This window comes from Diuraphis noxia, unplaced genomic scaffold (genome assembly GCF_037042655.1).
Source record: "Diuraphis noxia isolate RWA-SAM2 unplaced genomic scaffold, SU_Dnox_SAM2 contig0003, whole genome shotgun sequence".
NCBI lineage: Eukaryota > Metazoa > Arthropoda > Insecta > Hemiptera > Aphididae > Diuraphis > Diuraphis noxia.
The window spans coordinates 3,609,210-3,627,477 of NW_028301713.1; the positions used below are offsets into that span (position 1 = coordinate 3,609,210).

The 18,268-nt window shown below is 28.0% G+C and overlaps 2 protein-coding genes across 3 annotated transcripts; both read left to right on the forward strand.

Annotated features, from left to right (window-relative positions):
• LOC107165494 (uncharacterized) lies at window positions 1–423 on the forward strand. Its single transcript, XM_015513748.2, has one exon. The coding sequence runs from the start codon at window positions 1–3 to the stop codon at window positions 421–423; it is 423 nt and encodes a 140-aa protein (XP_015369234.2).
• A 676-nt stretch (window positions 424–1,099) lies between these two features.
• On the forward strand, window positions 1,100–11,557 carry LOC107165496 (recQ-like DNA helicase Blm). Of its 2 annotated transcripts, XM_015513750.2 has the most exons (20): window positions 1,101–1,384; window positions 3,053–3,138; window positions 3,850–3,968; window positions 4,347–4,536; window positions 4,607–4,683; window positions 4,875–5,517; window positions 5,584–5,714; window positions 5,794–6,015; window positions 6,068–6,149; window positions 6,218–6,365; window positions 6,428–6,559; window positions 6,670–6,934; window positions 7,043–7,238; window positions 7,857–8,041; window positions 8,135–8,297; window positions 8,383–8,570; window positions 8,645–8,827; window positions 9,434–9,572; window positions 9,904–10,090; window positions 10,763–11,557. In XM_015513750.2, the coding sequence occupies exons 1-20, from the start codon at window positions 1,299–1,301 to the stop codon at window positions 10,899–10,901; spliced, it is 3,561 nt and encodes a 1,186-aa protein (XP_015369236.2). In that variant the 5' UTR covers window positions 1,101–1,298; the 3' UTR covers window positions 10,902–11,557. The 2 variants fall into 2 exon arrangements, with proteins under 2 accessions (XP_089080143.1, XP_015369236.2); XM_089224017.1 differs by having other exon boundaries at window positions 1,100–1,384; window positions 4,875–5,714.
• Window positions 11,558–18,268: the final 6,711 nt, after the last annotated feature.

An 18,268-nucleotide genomic window follows, 5' to 3' on the forward strand; every position in this document is an offset into this window, starting at 1 on the left:
ATGTATGGATGTGAGACATGGTCCACGACGCAGGGTGACGAGAATAAACTGTTGACTTTCGAAAGAAAAATACTTAGGAAAATATATGGGCCTATATTAAACCCGAATACTGGTGTATACGAGCGAAGAAAAAACGCTGACTTAAGCAGTCTGTTTAATACAGCCAATTTAAAAGATTTTCTAAGGTCGAAAAGGTTAGAGTGGGCTGGCCATGTTTGGCGTGCAGAGGGTAAATTGATAAAACAGGTACTCATCAACAAACCAAATAAAAAACGACCTGTAGAAAGGCCAAGACAACGGTGGTTGGACCGAGTAAAAGACGACCTGAAGAGATTAAGCAATGGAGCAAGTATTGTGGATGCAGAAGATCGAGAACTTTGGAGAACTTTGGTAGAAGCTGCGAAGCGCCTAAATGGCGCGTGAAGCAAAAAAAAAAAAAAAAATACCTACCACAACTAGTCCACAAGTAGACTTTTTTGAAAGCGGGCCTATCAAGCCCAAAGCGGGACGTATTGTCAGTTGTCACGTTATACATGCATGCCTATGAAACGAACTAAGATATATATATATATCTTAGTCCATGCCTATGCCTACCCAGCAATCAGCAATGTGGGTTAGGTACCTATTAGGGTACATAGCAAGCTGTCATAGCTAACTTGATTTATTGTGTAGTTACAGAAGTGTATTTAGCTATGATATAGTTACATTACACAATAATTTCAAATTAATTTTACGGGCTATAACTTATTATAACTAACTAACCTGTTTATCACAAATCTCAACCGCGATGTGCGTTCTCTATAGTAGATAAGTAACCTACATTACTTTCGAGTATTCGAGTATTCGAGTTATTCGACCCAAAAACAAGTCGGTTAACTAAGATTTAAGTTTATGAGATCTCCAGTAACCATAGTTGTCTAGATGCTAGATCCGACTAAAATGTCTAAAATGCTGTCTAAATTACTACATCGAAACTCGACGATAAACAAGAATAATACGGTTTAAAAAAAATTCAATACTGTTATCAATATTATTGGCGCCAAATAAACATGTGTGATAAAATTATTATCATTATTCATTGAGACGTTGACCATTGTCTAGTATTAAAGCAATTAAATAATTCTATCAAAAATCAAAATACCTACTTCAAATTTTAATAATTTAAATGTATTTTGGGATCTGAAAGATGTATAGTATCGTGTTCAGTTATTTCGAATTTGTTCAAGTTTTAAAAAGTTCTCGTGAATAATGTTTGAGACTGTTAAATTCAATTAACTTATTCAAAATTTATCTTAAACATGGATTTTTTTTTAAAAAAACCAAGTAATGTTTTAAAACGTCTTGGTTCTACTAATGTTAAAATTGAATCGGAAGGAAATCAATGGTAAGAGCAGTTTTGTATCACCTAAGTATGATTTGAAAATATTGAAACCATAAACACCAAGTTAAAAACCGTAAAAGAGAGATTTTATTTGAGATATGGTGATTAAATTGAGATTGAATGGATTTTATACCCATAACTGTTTCGTACTCATTTAATTTATGAAATTACACATCATTAGTATTTTATTTAAATATATGATAATGAATACTTATTGGCTGCCCAAGTTGATTGCTAAATTTGATCGTATTCATCCAGTTTGATCATGTTTTTAATTAAAATAGGAATGGCAAATAAGTGTTGAAAAATCAAGTTACCCAATAATATTTAAGTACTTTAAATCTTTCTATCTATAATCTTTCCTCTAATTTAGACCTATCTTTTAAATTTAATTGATAACAATTTATAAATTATTAGGTCAATACTTAAAAGGGTGCCTTATGATTTGTTGTATATGACTTATTTGAAGATGGTAGATATGTTGAAAAAAAACATTTAGACCGCCATTGATGAATATTATTCTTTAAAAAACTAATAATAAATTCATAATGTCTAATATCATCATTTATTACTGGAGTATAGGTACTTAATAATAAATTATACAATAACTAAAAAATGTATGAAACTTGTAAAAATACATTAATACACTGTTAAGTTAAATATATTCTTCTTCTTCTTCTGGCATTCCTACTCTCTAAGAGTTTTTGCCGTCATTACTACACTTCACCACCTATCTCTGTCTTGGGCTGTCTCTCTCCAATCTTCAACTCCAAGTGCTTTTAAATCTTCTTCTACCACGTCAATCCATCTTTTCCTAGGCCTACCTCTAGGTCTTTTCCCATGTGGTTTTCATTCCAATGCTACTCTGACTACTTCGTTCTCTCTTCTTCTCACTATGTGACCTAACCATTGTATTCTTTGGCTCTTAATAAAACTTGTTATCGGTGCTAGTTCCAACATATTGTACATCTCTCTGTTGTACCTCCTCCGCCAATGCCCCGTTGTTTCATCGATGACAGGTCCGCATATTTTCCTCCATACTCTGTGCTCAAAAGTCCTCAGGTTTCTCTCTGTTTGTTTGGTCGTTGTCCAAGCTTCGCAACCATACCATACGTGAGAGTGGGTCTTATAATAGCCACGTGGCACGTACAGTCTTGCTTTCGTTTTCCTAGATAGAATTTTGGATGTAAAGAATTTTGTCAGTGTGTAGAACGTTTTTTGAGATTTATTTATCCGTATACTTATTTCCTTTGACCAATCATTCTTTGTACTTAAAGTTGCTCCCAGATATTTAACTATATCGCTAACTTTTTCGTAGGCTAAATTCTCCGTCTTACTGGGATCCTCCCCACTCTCAATTAGTTCCATTATATATATTACATGTAATAAATATCTTTTAAATACTGATAGACATCACTAGAGTCTAGAAAAATATAATAAAACCATTAAATAGAGAAATATACAAGTGCTGCTACTGTACCTGCTACTCATATATATTATCTTCAATCTTTAAAAATGTGTTATATTAATGATACAATATAGTACAAATCATTGTGATATTAAACACATTATAGTAGATCTAAAATGCAATTTATGTCTGTTTAAATAAAATTAATACCTAATAAGAATTACTTGAAAAAAAAATTACATGTACAAATTAATTTGTTTCAGTAAACCCAAATCATCTATAGTAAGTTTGATAGACAGCGATGAAGAAAATTTCAAAGTCAAAAAAACTATGTACTGTGATGAAAAAGGTTCGTGAAATTTAATAATTTAGTTAATCAATACTAGATACTATAACACATTAAAATTAATTCACACTCATATAACAAGTGTAGGAACTTATTGATATATTATATAAATTTGTATTTCAATACACAGGTGCATACTCAGAATTTTTGTTTTTATTTTTTGATAGCGGGTGTACAAATGTTCCTATTTTCTTTATATACCATTAAACAATTACACTGAATTTTGGTTTTTTGACAAAGTATGGCTTGTGGGCCCGTGAACTAATTACGTGTATCTAATATAATAATTAAATTTGAAAAAAAATCATTCATAATTGTAACACATTTTAACAATGTGCTATAATAATGAATAATCTAACATAAATATATTTTTTATTATATGAGGTGTTTTACTAAATGCCCTCTCTTCTGGGAGCATCACTGTCTAATGTAAAATATATTATTATTTATTACTTATTACTTATTTATTACATTTTAAGCCTTTATAATTACATTTATTTTAAATTTTAATGTTCAAACTCCAAGTTACAATGTGTATAATATCCTTGTATATAACCGAGATATAACCTTTAGATTCTTATAAACTTAACTATAATTGTAATATTTAATAATTTGTTGTACTTTTTTGATGAGAATAGTTAGAACTTAGAACTTAATTTATGAAATAAAAAGAGCATATTATGCGATAATTAAAAAATTTATTTTTTGTGTCAGAAATTCCAAAAGATGTTCAAAAGAATAAAATAGATGACAACTGTTATGTTGATGATGATGATGACGACAAAAGCATTATTTTTAGTCCAGAAAAATCAGTATCGGTAAACTCAAATAATGTAAGTAATAAATGTATACATATTTTTGTACTAAGTTAATTATTATTTATTTTACTATGACCGGATTTCAATAAGTATATTGAAAGATGTTTTGAAAATTCTACTTTTTACCTATCTAATAATATAGTTTTTGTGCAAATTCTATTGAACTATTTGATAACAAATTACAATTTAAAAACAAACACTATATTATTCTACTGTTATATTTGAAATGTTTAATCATATATATATATATATATTTTAGATCACCTAATTTTATAAAACATTTAAAAGCCATTTAATCATTTTATTAAATAATTTCATATTGTTTGACATTTAAAAACATACGAAAAATAGTGAATATCATAGAAAAATTTTAATTAATTCATTTACTTTTAGACTTCTAAAGGCAGCAATGACATTAATTTAGATGTATCCAGAAGTCCATCAATATTAACAAAAACCCGATTTTCAACTCCTCAAAAATTAAAAAATAACCTATCACTTTCTACTATTTCAACACTCAATTTTGAAGATGTCAGTAGTGAAAAAACACCAAAAAATAGTGGAGAATTTATTGTTAATACAGGTTTGTGTTTATTTGTTCATTATACATGTGTTTTGTAATTTTCTTCATATTATTTATGTTTTGGTTGTAGAAAATCGATCTTCAGAATTGGGAATTTGGCTTAATGATCTAAATAATAATTCTTTATTATGTGAAACAATTTCCGACGTAAGTTTTAATAACATGTTGAGATAATCACTATATTTTATAGAAAAACATTAAATTAATTGTATTATAAATATAGAAAACATATATTTAATACTAGATATTTTGACATCTAAGTGGTAGTAGTGTGCTGTTAAACTATGTTAAATAATGGAAAAATTGTGTTGATCTAAAATTGGTTTTTTGTTTTTTAGATTCCAATCAATAATTTAGAAAATCATTTGGTGAGCTTGAAAAATTTAGAGTTAGATATGTTAGAGGAGGTGTATAATATAATCTTAAACATATCAGATACTATTGTATGTTCTATTCCTAGTCTCAAAAGCCCTTCAGTTTTGATTGAGCTTAAGAGAATGCGACAAAAAATAAAAAATAAAATAAAAATTGGTAAGATGCGTTTGACAAATGAACCAAAAACATCAAGTAATAACAATTTGTGCAATCCTGAAAATAAATCCAGAACATCATTCTCAAGCAGATTTGATACATCAACCAATTCTCATCATGAAAAACTAATATCCAATTCCCCAAAATATGGAACAACTAATACTAATAATTCCAAATTAAATACATCGTATAATCAAACTGATGTGGTTAATATTAGTAATACTAATAAATGGTTTGATGGCCATTCAGATTTTCAAGTTAATACTAATAATGATATTTATTCTCGAGAACGTCTAAGCGTGAATGAATTGGAATCTATTGTCAATGGCAAAAATTTTGATGCATATTCTATGTCTGATGTTCAGAGTCATTCAGTTTATGACAACAATCTAAATATGCATAGCAATTATGAGACTAAAAAAATGCCATCCCTGTTTAATTATGAAGAAGGTAATAAATTAATGATGGTTGTATTTTCCAATCATTCTACAATTTTAATTTATTTTTACTTGTTAGCTAGTTCTTCTGGGAATACTTCTCGTCAAACCCATAACTCTAGTCTGAATAAAACGTCATCCTCAAACATATCAGTTTCTAAAGGAGAGTTCAGCAAAACAAATTATCCTCATTCAAGGGAATTATTTACTGTAAGGTTTATCAACTAAAGTCTTATTACACTGTTTTATATAGTGTATAATATAATACCCCACGGTTTGTATTTTACAGGTATTCAGATCAACTTTTGGTCTCCACGATTTTCGTCCTAATCAATTAGAAACTATTAATGCAGCATTACTTGGCCATGACTGTTTTGTATTGATGCCTACTGGTGGCGGAAAGTCATTATGTTATCAATTGCCTGCAGTAATATCCAAAGGAGTTACACTTGTTATTTCACCTTTGAAATCATTAGTCATTGATCAGACGGAGAAACTGAAATCATTAGATGTAAATATTATTTTAATATTCTAAGTTATTTTTCTAACTATGCTGTATTTAGATTCCAACTGCACATTTGTTGGGTAATATGCCACAAGAAGAAGAAAACTCAATTTTCAAAAAGTTGTGCATGTCTGAACCAGGTAATTGAATTTGCATTATTTATTATTATTAATAATACAATATTACTTACTTAAATTTTGTTTAAAAGGTTTGAAAATGTTGTATGTTACACCAGAAAAAATTGCTGCTAGTATGAAATTAGGACAAATTTTAAACAATTTGCATTGCCGTGGAAAACTAGCTCGTCTAGTTATTGATGAAGCTCATTGTGTTTCTCATTGGGGTCATGACTTTCGGTTTGTATAGTTAATATTATATTGTACTTGGTTGCTTATTAAAAATTAAAATTGATTTTTAGACCAGATTATAAACGTTTGGGAGAATTCAGGAAAAAGTATCCAGATGTTCCAATTATGGCTCTAACTGCTACTGCAACACCTCGTGTCCGTGAAGATGTACTACACCAGTTACAGATCAGTGGAACAAAATTGTAATATAAAGTAGTTTTTAATAACTATTCTTTAAAAAGAACCTAAAAGATACTTTTGTGTGGAAAATCTTGTTTTCTATGTTCTATGTATACTGAATTGTTGTTTTCAGATTTTTATCCAGTTTTAATAGGCCCAATTTGCTTTACAAAGTTGTTCCTAAGAAAGGAAAATCTGCTTTGGCGGAAATAGCTATTCTCATCAAAGATAAATATAAAAATCAGTCAGGTATAATTTATTGTTTGTCAAGAAAAGAATGTGATGATACAGCAACTTATATGTGTAATGAAGGGATCAAAGCAATTAGTTATCATGCTGGTCTAACCGATCCTAAACGTAATGATGTTCAAATGAAATGGATCACAAACAAAGTCAATGTACTTACTACTTACTATTTATCTGTTACTAAAATCAAAACTGATTTCATAAATTTCATATTTACTTAAAGTTAGAATTATATAATCATTCTCCAATTTTTTTTTTAGTTGGTTTGTGCCACTATTGCGTTTGGTATGGGGATAGATAAACCAGATGTCCGTTATGTTTTTCATTATTCTCTACCTAAGTCTATAGAAGGTTATTATCAAGAATCTGGGAGAGCTGGACGTGATGGAAAGACCTCTCATTGTTTTCTTTACTATAATTATCAAGATATGCATCGCATTCGGAAACTTATTGAATGCAAGTATTTAATAATCCCCTTTCATTTTAATCTTTTCGTTACTGACTAGGTTTTTAACTTTAAACATTAATTTGATGATTCATGGTAAGTCATTAAATATGCTCCCCTAATTTTTCTTCAATTATACAGCAATTAAAAATTTAATTTTTTAAATTTTTAAATATTCTTAAAGAACGAATTTTCAAATCTTGAGATTTTAGTTTTACACTTAAGTCTAAGGTGTATCTTGTGAAAAACTAATTTCTGTTTTTTCTAATAAAATCCACTTCATACATTATATAACGACTCCTTATGAGTGCGTAACATAGCAAATTTATGCTTACCAGATCACATTTAACTCCGTTAGTTTAAAAATTAGAGTAAATTGACTTATTATGAAACTTGATGGTAAAAACTTTATCTTTGTTTGTATGTGGGTTTTTTTTACGATAACTAAGTCTTTAAGTGAGTTATGAGAATTTTTAATTTACGCTTTTTATATACACATAACACTTGCTACAAAATTGAATTATTCTAAAAATCCCACATACAGATAATGTTCTTAACATCAAGTTTCATAATAAGTCTATAATAGTGATTACATTATTAATCAATAATTATTTTTGACTTTTTTTTAGTGGATGACAGTGGGAATCATGAAACAAAAAAAGTACATATGCAAAATTTGTTCAGGATAGTATCGTACTGCGAAAACAAAGCTGATTGCAGGCGAACTTTACAACTCAACTATTTTGGTGAAACATTTGATGATAATAAATGTATTTCAAACAAAGAAACAGCATGTGATAATTGTCAAAATAAGGTAAATATTGCTTATACCAAAAATTAATAACAATTTGTAGGTACATATTGATTATAATTAACAATTATAAATATATTTTATGAATATAATTAGGCGGCATTTAAATTTATTGATGTAACTGAAGATAGTATTGAAATAGTAAAAACAATTAAAGAATTATGCGGTTCAGGCGGTGGTAGTTGGAATAATAATTTTACGTTGATTCATATTATTGACATATTTAAAGGCAGTTCAAATCAAAAAATCAAATCACACAGTGAGTTTTATTCTATAATATCAGTTTTAATAATATTATATTTAAAATTATATAATATGTCATATATTTATATTTTGTGATTTAGATCATGATAAATTGAGTTTACATGGGCGTGGAAAACATTGGGATAGATTTGATGCAGAACGTTTAATGCATAAATTAGTTTTAGAAGGTTATTTGAGAGAAGAAATGGTTGCTTCTAAAGTAGATATTATCAATGCCTTTGTCAGAGTTGGTCCAGAAGCAGACAAACTCATTCGAGGATCAATAAAAGTAATTTAAATACTTAAACAACTTAACTCAATTATTCAAGACTTAATTCTTTATGTATTTAAATATATTATTAGTTAAAATTAGCATCGGCTTCAAAGAATAAATTAAATATTGAAACTACAAGTAAAAATTCAAACACACCAGTTAATACCGTTCTTAAAGAAATCCAAGAAAAGTGTTATGAACAACTGATGGACGTTTGCCGTGGGATAGCTGCTTCATTAAATGTGAACACCAATGCTATTATGACGATCCAAGTTAGTAATTATAAATTAATATTTTAAATATCTCCTATACTCTATAGGACCTTTTATTTTTTTATTCTCAACCCTACTTACTCAGTTTGAAAATGTTCATGTACCACTTGACCAAATAACACTTTTTTTTGCTAATCAAAAATGTGTATGGTATTTTATTAGAAACTACAAAATCATGGTAAATGATAATATAATCATTTAATGCTTAAAAAAATAAAGTGAAATATGTACTATTATTATTAATATAAAATAAACTAAGTTTATGATCCATTCTATATTTGTATGAAGGGAGATTTTCTTAGCATACCACTAGGTATGCGTACCAGTGTACCACAGGTTGAGAAACATGCTCTTACCCTATTAGAATGGTATTAATTATTTTAATATTCAATCAATAGATCACTCGATTTTGTTTGATCCTCAGGTTTCTTTTTTCACTATTTAAAAACTTTTAATTAATGCTTCTATCAGATATTTAACCAAGGTGGTTCTTTGGAAATGTTTGTGTATTATATTCAACTATGGTTTGGATGGCTAAATATTAATATAAAAACGTATTATTTACCTTTCTACAAATTAAGTTGCAATATATTATGAAATTTACAGGCCATTCAAGAGATGTCTCACTCTTTACCAGAAACTGAAGAAGAAATGTTAAAAATTGTAGGAGTGACTAAAGCCAATTTCGACAAATATGGCAGGCAATTGTTAGAAATTACACAGGAAGCAGCTGCAAATAAATTCGGTAAAAATAAATTTTAATCCCTAATTAGGGAGGACTATATGCTCACTCGGCCCAGTCTTATAAAATATTTGGGTAAAAGTATTCAAATACTGCTTAAGTACTCAAATAGTAATTTTTGAGTACTACTATTTTTATCTTTACTGGTAAACTCTATTACTTTGTTTTTAATAAACCATAACCCGTTTTTCTTTTATTTATATCTAAAACACTGCGAGAAAAAAACAAATCAAATTTATTATTTTATTTTATTTTAATACTGTTTATACAAAATTTAATTCATTCTAAAATTAAAATTGAAATTGATATAATAAAAACAATTATTAACTAACAGTTGCTGAATGTGATGAAAATGAACTAAACAATTTTGAAGAGGAAGCAGAAGATTGGCTCAAAACTAGTACGGATTGTCCATATTTTGATGATATGACTACTGGTGTAGTAAACAATAAGAACAAAAGAAAAACATATCATTCAAATAAAGGAGGAAATAAAAGATTTAAAAGAGGAAAGAGTAAAAAGTATGTGTACATGTTAAATAAATACATTTATTATGATTTAATCATATTTTATTACAAAAAATATTATATGTTATATTAAAAGTATATTTTTATGAATGATTGTTGATCACACCTTTGGTTCTTTAATATTACGGATTTTATTGATAGCTAAAATGCATGGACATAATTGAATAATTGACGTATTGGCAAGGGCGGCCGTAGACATTTTTTAAAGGGGGGGGGGATATTTTAATTTTTCCTTTTTTTGCAATGTAAAGATTATTTATGATATGAATTATGTGTAGATAGATAAATTTAATCTTACATCCTTCATTTTAATTAATTAAAATGCAATTTTAAATTAAAAAATACCTTTTTCTTAGAAATAAAATATCTCCATTGATTTAATAATTTTAGGTTATTTATAAAATTAAATGTTTCAAGCTTCTTTACAAAAATATGATGTCTGTTAATGCAAAATAACCAAATTATTTTAATATTTTGAAAACTTAAGTCTAATAAGGTTAAATATAATTATCATTCGTTAAAGTGTTGCCAATTATAATTTTCAAAATCCTCCAACAAACTTCATTGTCTATAGGCTATATTTAACTAATAAACATGTTGAATTAAAACAAATTTACATGTATATAAGCCATTATTTATTATGATTACTTTTCATTGAAAATTTAGTCCAAAGAAAAAAGGTGCAACATCCTTCATGGCTTCAAAACAGTCTAAAGCCCAAACATCTACTCTAAAATCAACTGTAAAGATGCCACCATCAAATCGGCCAGGATTCCTATCTGCTCCTAAAGTATCTTATTTTTAATATTAATATTTTAATTTTATCTTACACGTGGCATGACTCCTTCATTATAAAATAAACAAATTTTAATGATTAATTTGAATAATATTTTTAATTATATATAGCATATCAGGGTTGATATTTTCTAGGGATATTTTTGTTGCATTATAAGTATTCTTAAGTAATAAATGTTACAAACAATAGTTATAAATTTAAATAGTATTTAATGTAAAAAAACATCTCAATATTATTAATTATTATTAATTTAAAAGTGTGGCATGTCTTACTGTATATACTTCAGAATTATAATAAGTTAAATTCAAAAATGAATTTATTGATGAGAAATAATTGTTTAATTATCTCAAATTGATTCCCAACATATTCAATGTAAATGTTCCTGAATAAACATATATAATATGTGAATTTTAATATGCAAGCAATTATACTGTATACTTTGTACATAAATCAATTTTAAGTATTATAATATATTATGTACAATAGATGTAATGAAAATGCTTGTTTTTTTTATTTTTGTAACTCCTCATGAAATTATATCATTGTGTTAAGTGTTTAAAACAATATTGTTATTTGTATACTATTTAGTATTTTCTATAATATAATTATTTCATTCTTTGTAGATATATTTTCAGTGATTTGAAATATTCAACAATAATAATTTATGTTTCATTTTTTTTTTTTTTTTTTTACCAACACCAAGTTACCAAACAATTTCATTTAATTGCTATAGAAGTATAGAACATCATAGGATTAAATTAATAATTTCAAAATTGCGTATTAATTATAATACGTTTTAAGGAATTTGTAGAAAAGTTCAACTGCAGAATTGAAAATCGAAATTAATTTGTACTACTTTAAAAATAACAATGGAATGTGACATCAAAGAATTAAAAAGACAAAAATAGGACAGGTTATATTATATATATATAATATATATACATACACATACACACACATACACAAACATTTTTTAATAAAAATGGAAATGTACCTTTATTATAGCTTCAGGGTCATAGGTACAAGATGCTCTTGCAGCTAACTTGATTTAGAAAATAATGTGACTTTTGAAATATAATGCGAAATACTATGATAACGATAGAACGAAGTTATTCTTACACTATACAGCCCACTTCTATCTATACTGTGCTAAGATATTAAACTTTGTTCAAAAGTTCAAAACTCAGGTAAAAAACCGTACTCGATGGCTTGAATTTTCATTTTTCACCAGAATGTTTTGTCACGTTGATGTCAGACGTGCCGTACTATTATGAAACGGGCACTTAATTCGTCATGTTCCCACCCGGCCACCAGGGCCGTCCAGGGGAATGAGTAAATGACACTGAATAGGACAAATGCCCAAATCGAACGCTATGGCTTAGGCCTAGCCGCCTAGGACACTGTGGTAGTAACTCGGGTAAAATAACCTATAAACTCATGTCTGTGTCTTGCGTGGTACGTATACGATCATACGGCACGGAGATACGGCTGACGCTCGCACTATACAGAGATCTAACCTAACCTTGTGCGGTCGGGTTTATGATGGGAATTGTCGAGATCATAGATAAATTATACCAACTACTAATGGAGCGATTATATCATAATTTTTTTTAAATATATACCTATTGTCTTAATAATCGATTTAACGTATTTAAAATATGATAAACATGCAATATATTATAATATGGATGATAATTACATCCAATCCAACCTATATATAAAAAAAAATATAAGACTAGGTATACTTCAGAATTTCAGAGGCCGTCGTATCCACTTGTGTTGTTTTCATCTTGGGTACTATTATACTAACCACTAACGCATATTAATTCGCATATATTTTTTTTATTACATTAAATAAAGTATTACTGACGTAAGTCATCTTAACTTATTGTTGATTATATTATATTTTTTTAAACATTTGCACAATATATAACAATAAGAATAATATTAGTAATAAGATATCGGCTACGTTTCAGTATTTACAACTCAGAGACAAAAAAAAAGTAAATTAATACATAGTAATTATAAAATAAGGTCATATGGGCGTCCAAAAGGTGGGTCACTTAGTCTATACAATATCGCACTGTGAGCAGAATTGATGTGGTCGAAGAAGTTTATTGCTAATTTGTTTATGTACTCAGGTATTGTGGGTAGCTGGATGTCTTTGTGAAATGCATCATTGCGTACAAAATATGGAGCATTAGATATGGTTTTCAGAACTTTTGATTGGAAAATTTGTATTTTGTGTATGAGAGTCTTAGCACAATTTCCCTACAAAGGGGCTGCGTATAGAAGTAACGGTCGCAGGATTTGCTTATATAGAATAAGAGAACATCTATAGCTTAGTGCAGTGTCTCGATTGATCAATGATGGGTATAGAACTTTTAGCCTTTGGTGGCCTTGTTGTAGTTTTGAGGTGACATGTGGATTCCATGTTAGTTTTTTGTCCAAAATTACACCAAGGTATTTGATATTAAGACATTAGCTAGGTGCCCGAATACCATTATCGTACTACAGTTTTAAGTTACCAGGGGCCTTGGGGCGACGGTTAGTGAAGAGTACCGTTATACTTTTTTGAGGGTTTAATGTTATTTTCCATTTTCTCTCCAGTTTTAAATTGCGTATAAATTAAAATTTACAACCAGCAGTTCTTATTTTGAGTTAATGAGAATTGACCTATAGGTACAATCAAATTTAAATGTAATAATACCATCTGTATTTTATCGTTAGTTTTTTACGATATTTTAATTTTTAATTGAATTACTTAACTTGCCTATGACTATACAAAATATTAATGTTTGAAAATTCTCATACTTCACTTAAAAAATTGAATATTGTAAAAAATCAACGAGAGAACACAGATAATGTTCTTACTTTAGGTTTGATAATAGTTAACTAAAAGTTAGAACTGCTGAATTTGCATTTTAATATATTATTATAAATTTATGCGCTAGTATAATACTGAACAACTCTACAACAGCCAACAGGGTACGATTTTCTCTTCATAGTTGGTTTCAGGGCTATAATAATATTTTAATGGTTGTCTTTTCCATTCTCTGTTCTCCGTATTCTGTAGTCGTTAGTGGTTAGTCGTTAATAGTATGTCGTTAGCAAGGACTAAAATCTTGATATATGATTACTGATCATCAGTTATACATATTATAATATTTTACTTGTGCTAATGTGTATAGAATGTATATTGACTTATTATAATAATAATGGAAAAAAATATATAAAATATTACAAAATTCGTAGTTACGCATTTTCTTAAGAGGACGTGATACCCGCATGTGTTGTCTTCGTCGTACAAGTGCGTAGCATAGCAAATTTTACGCTCAGCAGATCACGTTTATCTCCGTTATTTTAAAATTTAGAGTGAATTGACCTATTTTAAAAATTAAAGGCAAGATTATTACCGAGTGCCTCTCATAGGCTTTTTATTATATTTTAATTTTAAGCCGAGTTATGAGTATTTTTAAATATAAAAATTATTTACAATTTTTAAATACTCATTACTCGCTTTAAAATTAAAATATAATAAAAAGCCTATGAGCACTCGGTAATAATCTTGCCTTTAATTTTTATAATAGGTCAATTCACTCTAAATTTTAAAATAACGGAGATAAACGTGATCTGCTGAGCGTAAAATTTGCTATGGTACGCACTTGTACGACGAAGACCACACATGCGGGTGTGGCGTCCTTTTAAGCACTAAGCACAGTGGCCAGTGCCTATGCGCTAATACGATTCTGAAAACACATTAACTTTCATGAATGATGTTATATTTCCACAGTTTTTTGTACAGTGTAGGTACACGTCATAACTTGCCATACTTGTTTTTATGTACAACAATTAAGAAATGTGAGTATGTGACTGTTGATTTTAGATTGGAATAAAATTCTCGTGACCCAGCCACGATTTCTCTATACTTAGCGAGAAAATAGCATGACAAGTTCTAATAAGTTTTCATCATAACAATTTAAAAATATTAAATATATATAATATAGGCTGATTTCTTTTTACGAGTAGTTGAAGCTAACATTGTGACCAAAAATCTAATTTATACCTTTTTTTTATAGATATTTTTTTAAGTTCAGATTTAAGTGCAATTTAATATTTAAACGAAAAATAACGGATTTAGTTATTTTATTGTAATTTAAAAATACTTAAAACTTTTAAAGTACCTATACTATTCTGTTTTTTACACCCAACAGAAATTTAAAATGCAGTAATGTTTTCGGAAAAAATTAATTCAACCTATATTGTATATTACTATAAATTATAGTCTATAATATAAACTCAAAACTGACCGAAGTTTTCACTCACAGTGGCGTGTATAGAAAAGGTGTCTTTCAACTCTTCCCCTTCCCGAAATTACATTTCATAAGCGCCACTGTAATCTCTCAGATTAGTTTTTTCGAATAGTTTTACATCGATTTGTATTACAGTTTACAAACAAAATAAATTAAAATATTACGCCACTGACCTAGTGAATAGTGGTTCGATGTTAATGATTCTTCAACGGCCTAAAAGTCGAGAGTCGAGACCATTATATGTGTTTCTGATATATATCATCGTGTTCTATGAAATTTTACTTAGTAATTACCTTTTTTTTTAATTCACGGGTAAAAGATATAAAATTTTTATGGGTAAACCATACATTAGAGCTGACGTGCTCAAACTTTTTCATCCCACAGCTCCTTTGTGTCGACGGCTACCTAATTATAAATTACAAAAAATCAATGTTTATAATTAATATGCATGTAAATTATCAATTATGTAAATTATTTATTAATCATATGACATAATATACCGTGTGTTCAATTTTAAAGGTAACAGGAAATATTTCGAACGCATGGCCTTGGATTTTATTCGGGTTTTGTTTACAGGATACAAGACATATAAATACATATTTTTTTGATAAATTTAAAATTTTAGCTTTTTTTTATCTGCGCATACGCAGTAAAATAAAAATTTCTTAAATAGGAACCATTATTTTTGACACTGGATTTGGATTGCTCTATTTTTTTTGAACAACTTTGATTTTTACAGTTTGTTGATATCTTCAAAATTGCCATTTTTTATGACGGTCGAAAGTTTTAAATCAGTTAATTCGTAAATATCGCATTTTCAACACTCTATCTTAATTACACATTTATAGGTATTATTATAACAATTTATTTTTATTAAAACTACAATGTGTATTTATTATTACATTGAATTTATAAAAAAATATCATTATAATTTATTCGTTGAAAAATGCAATACCTATTTACGAATTAACTGATTTAAAACTTTCGACAGTCATAAAAATGGCAATTTGAAGATATCAACAAAATGTAAAGATCAAAGTTGCTCAAAAAAAAATAGAGCAATCCAAATCCAGTGTTAAAAATAATGGTTCCTATATTTAAGAAATTTTTATTTTACTGCGCATGCGCAGATAAAAAAAGTTAAAAATTTAAATTTATCAAAAAAATATGTATTTATATGTCCTGTATCCTGTAAAAAAACCCAAATCAAATTCAAGGTCATGCGTTCGAAATATTTCCTGTTATCTTTAAAATTGAACACACGGTATATCGTATATGATTATATATTATATGATATGAGCAGGGATGCGACTCCCTTCGATAACTTCTGCGATGACCCTCCAGGGTGCCGCGATGTACAGTTTGAATACTTCTGCATTGGAGTAATCAGTTGAATCAAATTATTAAAAAACATGTTAGCAATCAGCGCGCTATTTATTTTCTCTCTGATGATCCATGTTGAAAATAGTAAATTTAAGTTCAGCAAAGGTAATCTTGAATCTTTTCTTTTAACCCACTGCAACAGGCAATTGGGTGGTTATTTTTTAGTTGTTTTTTTTTTTAACTATAAGAGAGAGTACAGTTGGTTAGGAACACGTGTATATTGTGACGTATGTGTGGAAAAGTTTTTTCCACTAAGAACCTGGGCGGTGATCCATCCGGGAATTGGTGGCAGCGAATAATTACAGCAACCGCACCAATGCACCATTTTGAATATTGTATTGTTCACTTTAATATTAGAGTAACTTGACATATTATCAAACTTAAATCAAAAATCTATGCTTGTATATTGGTTTTCTATGATGTTTAAATTGTCTGCTATATACGAGACTTCGTTGACTCTGCAATGATTTTATGCAATTGTGGAGTTTTGGGAGTAATACAAAAACGTTATGATATCTATTATACTACGACTACCTACCTAATATGGGAGACTTGGGAGTTGGGACTAATTTACAGTGTTATACAAATTATTTTAATATTAATATTCAAATTTCAAATACTTTTGAGTATTAAATACTTACGTAATTTAAATACTCTACATCGACAAGTATTCGTACAATTTTTAAATACCAAGTATATTTTATTATATTGAATACTTTTTATTAGGTAAATATTTGTTTTCTGGCTACTAACTATAATTTTTAAGTCTATAAATATTTGGAAGTTTATTATAAATGTCTAAATGGTATTATTAATTTTATGTAACTGTAAAATAATTACCTACCACGTAAACCAAAATTTTATTTTCTATTATAAATAACATAACATATAGGTATTTTAGATACAATCGATTAGGTGCTAAAAATACGAGTATGTTTTGGGCGTTCTGGCCTTTTTGGTCGATTTTTGATCGAGTATAATCAAAATCACTCAAAAAAAAAACGTTTCGATTTTCGATGCACTATTAATTTTATTTGTTTTGAGAAACTATATCAATATGATTCGATTTTTAGAGCAATCCTAGATTGTAAAAGTCCAAAACAATCAGTCATGCCGGCAACATTTTTTTTATAATCCTTTAAAATGTATAACATCATTTATACCAAATTTATATAAGAATTAACATTGAAATTATCAAAAATAATGATAATAATTAGTTCGTTTTTTAGTAAATTATTTAGAAATTTTAGGACATATAAAAGTATTTTATGTATACAGGGTGTACCACAGAGTCTGACATTCTGACAAATGAAATAACTTTTGTTATGATCAATATTTTAAAAAAATGTCTTTTAAATATAATTCATAGACACTTGCGCTACATTTTTAGAATACATTTTTTAATACTGAAAATAAAAAACTTAAAAATTGATAAAATTTTTTTTCGAAATATTCAATATAGCCAATTTGTAAATCTGATTTAAAAAAAAAATTATATGGTAAAAACACCTTATAAGTCAAATGGCTGATTTTTTACAATTTTTTTAAATATCAATATTTTCGTTAAGTAAATTACGATCTAGTTTATGTTAGAAACCTTGTAATTTCAAATAATAATAAAGTTTTTTACAAATATTTTATAAGAACATTTTTAAATAAGTGCATGTTAAAATCTAATTA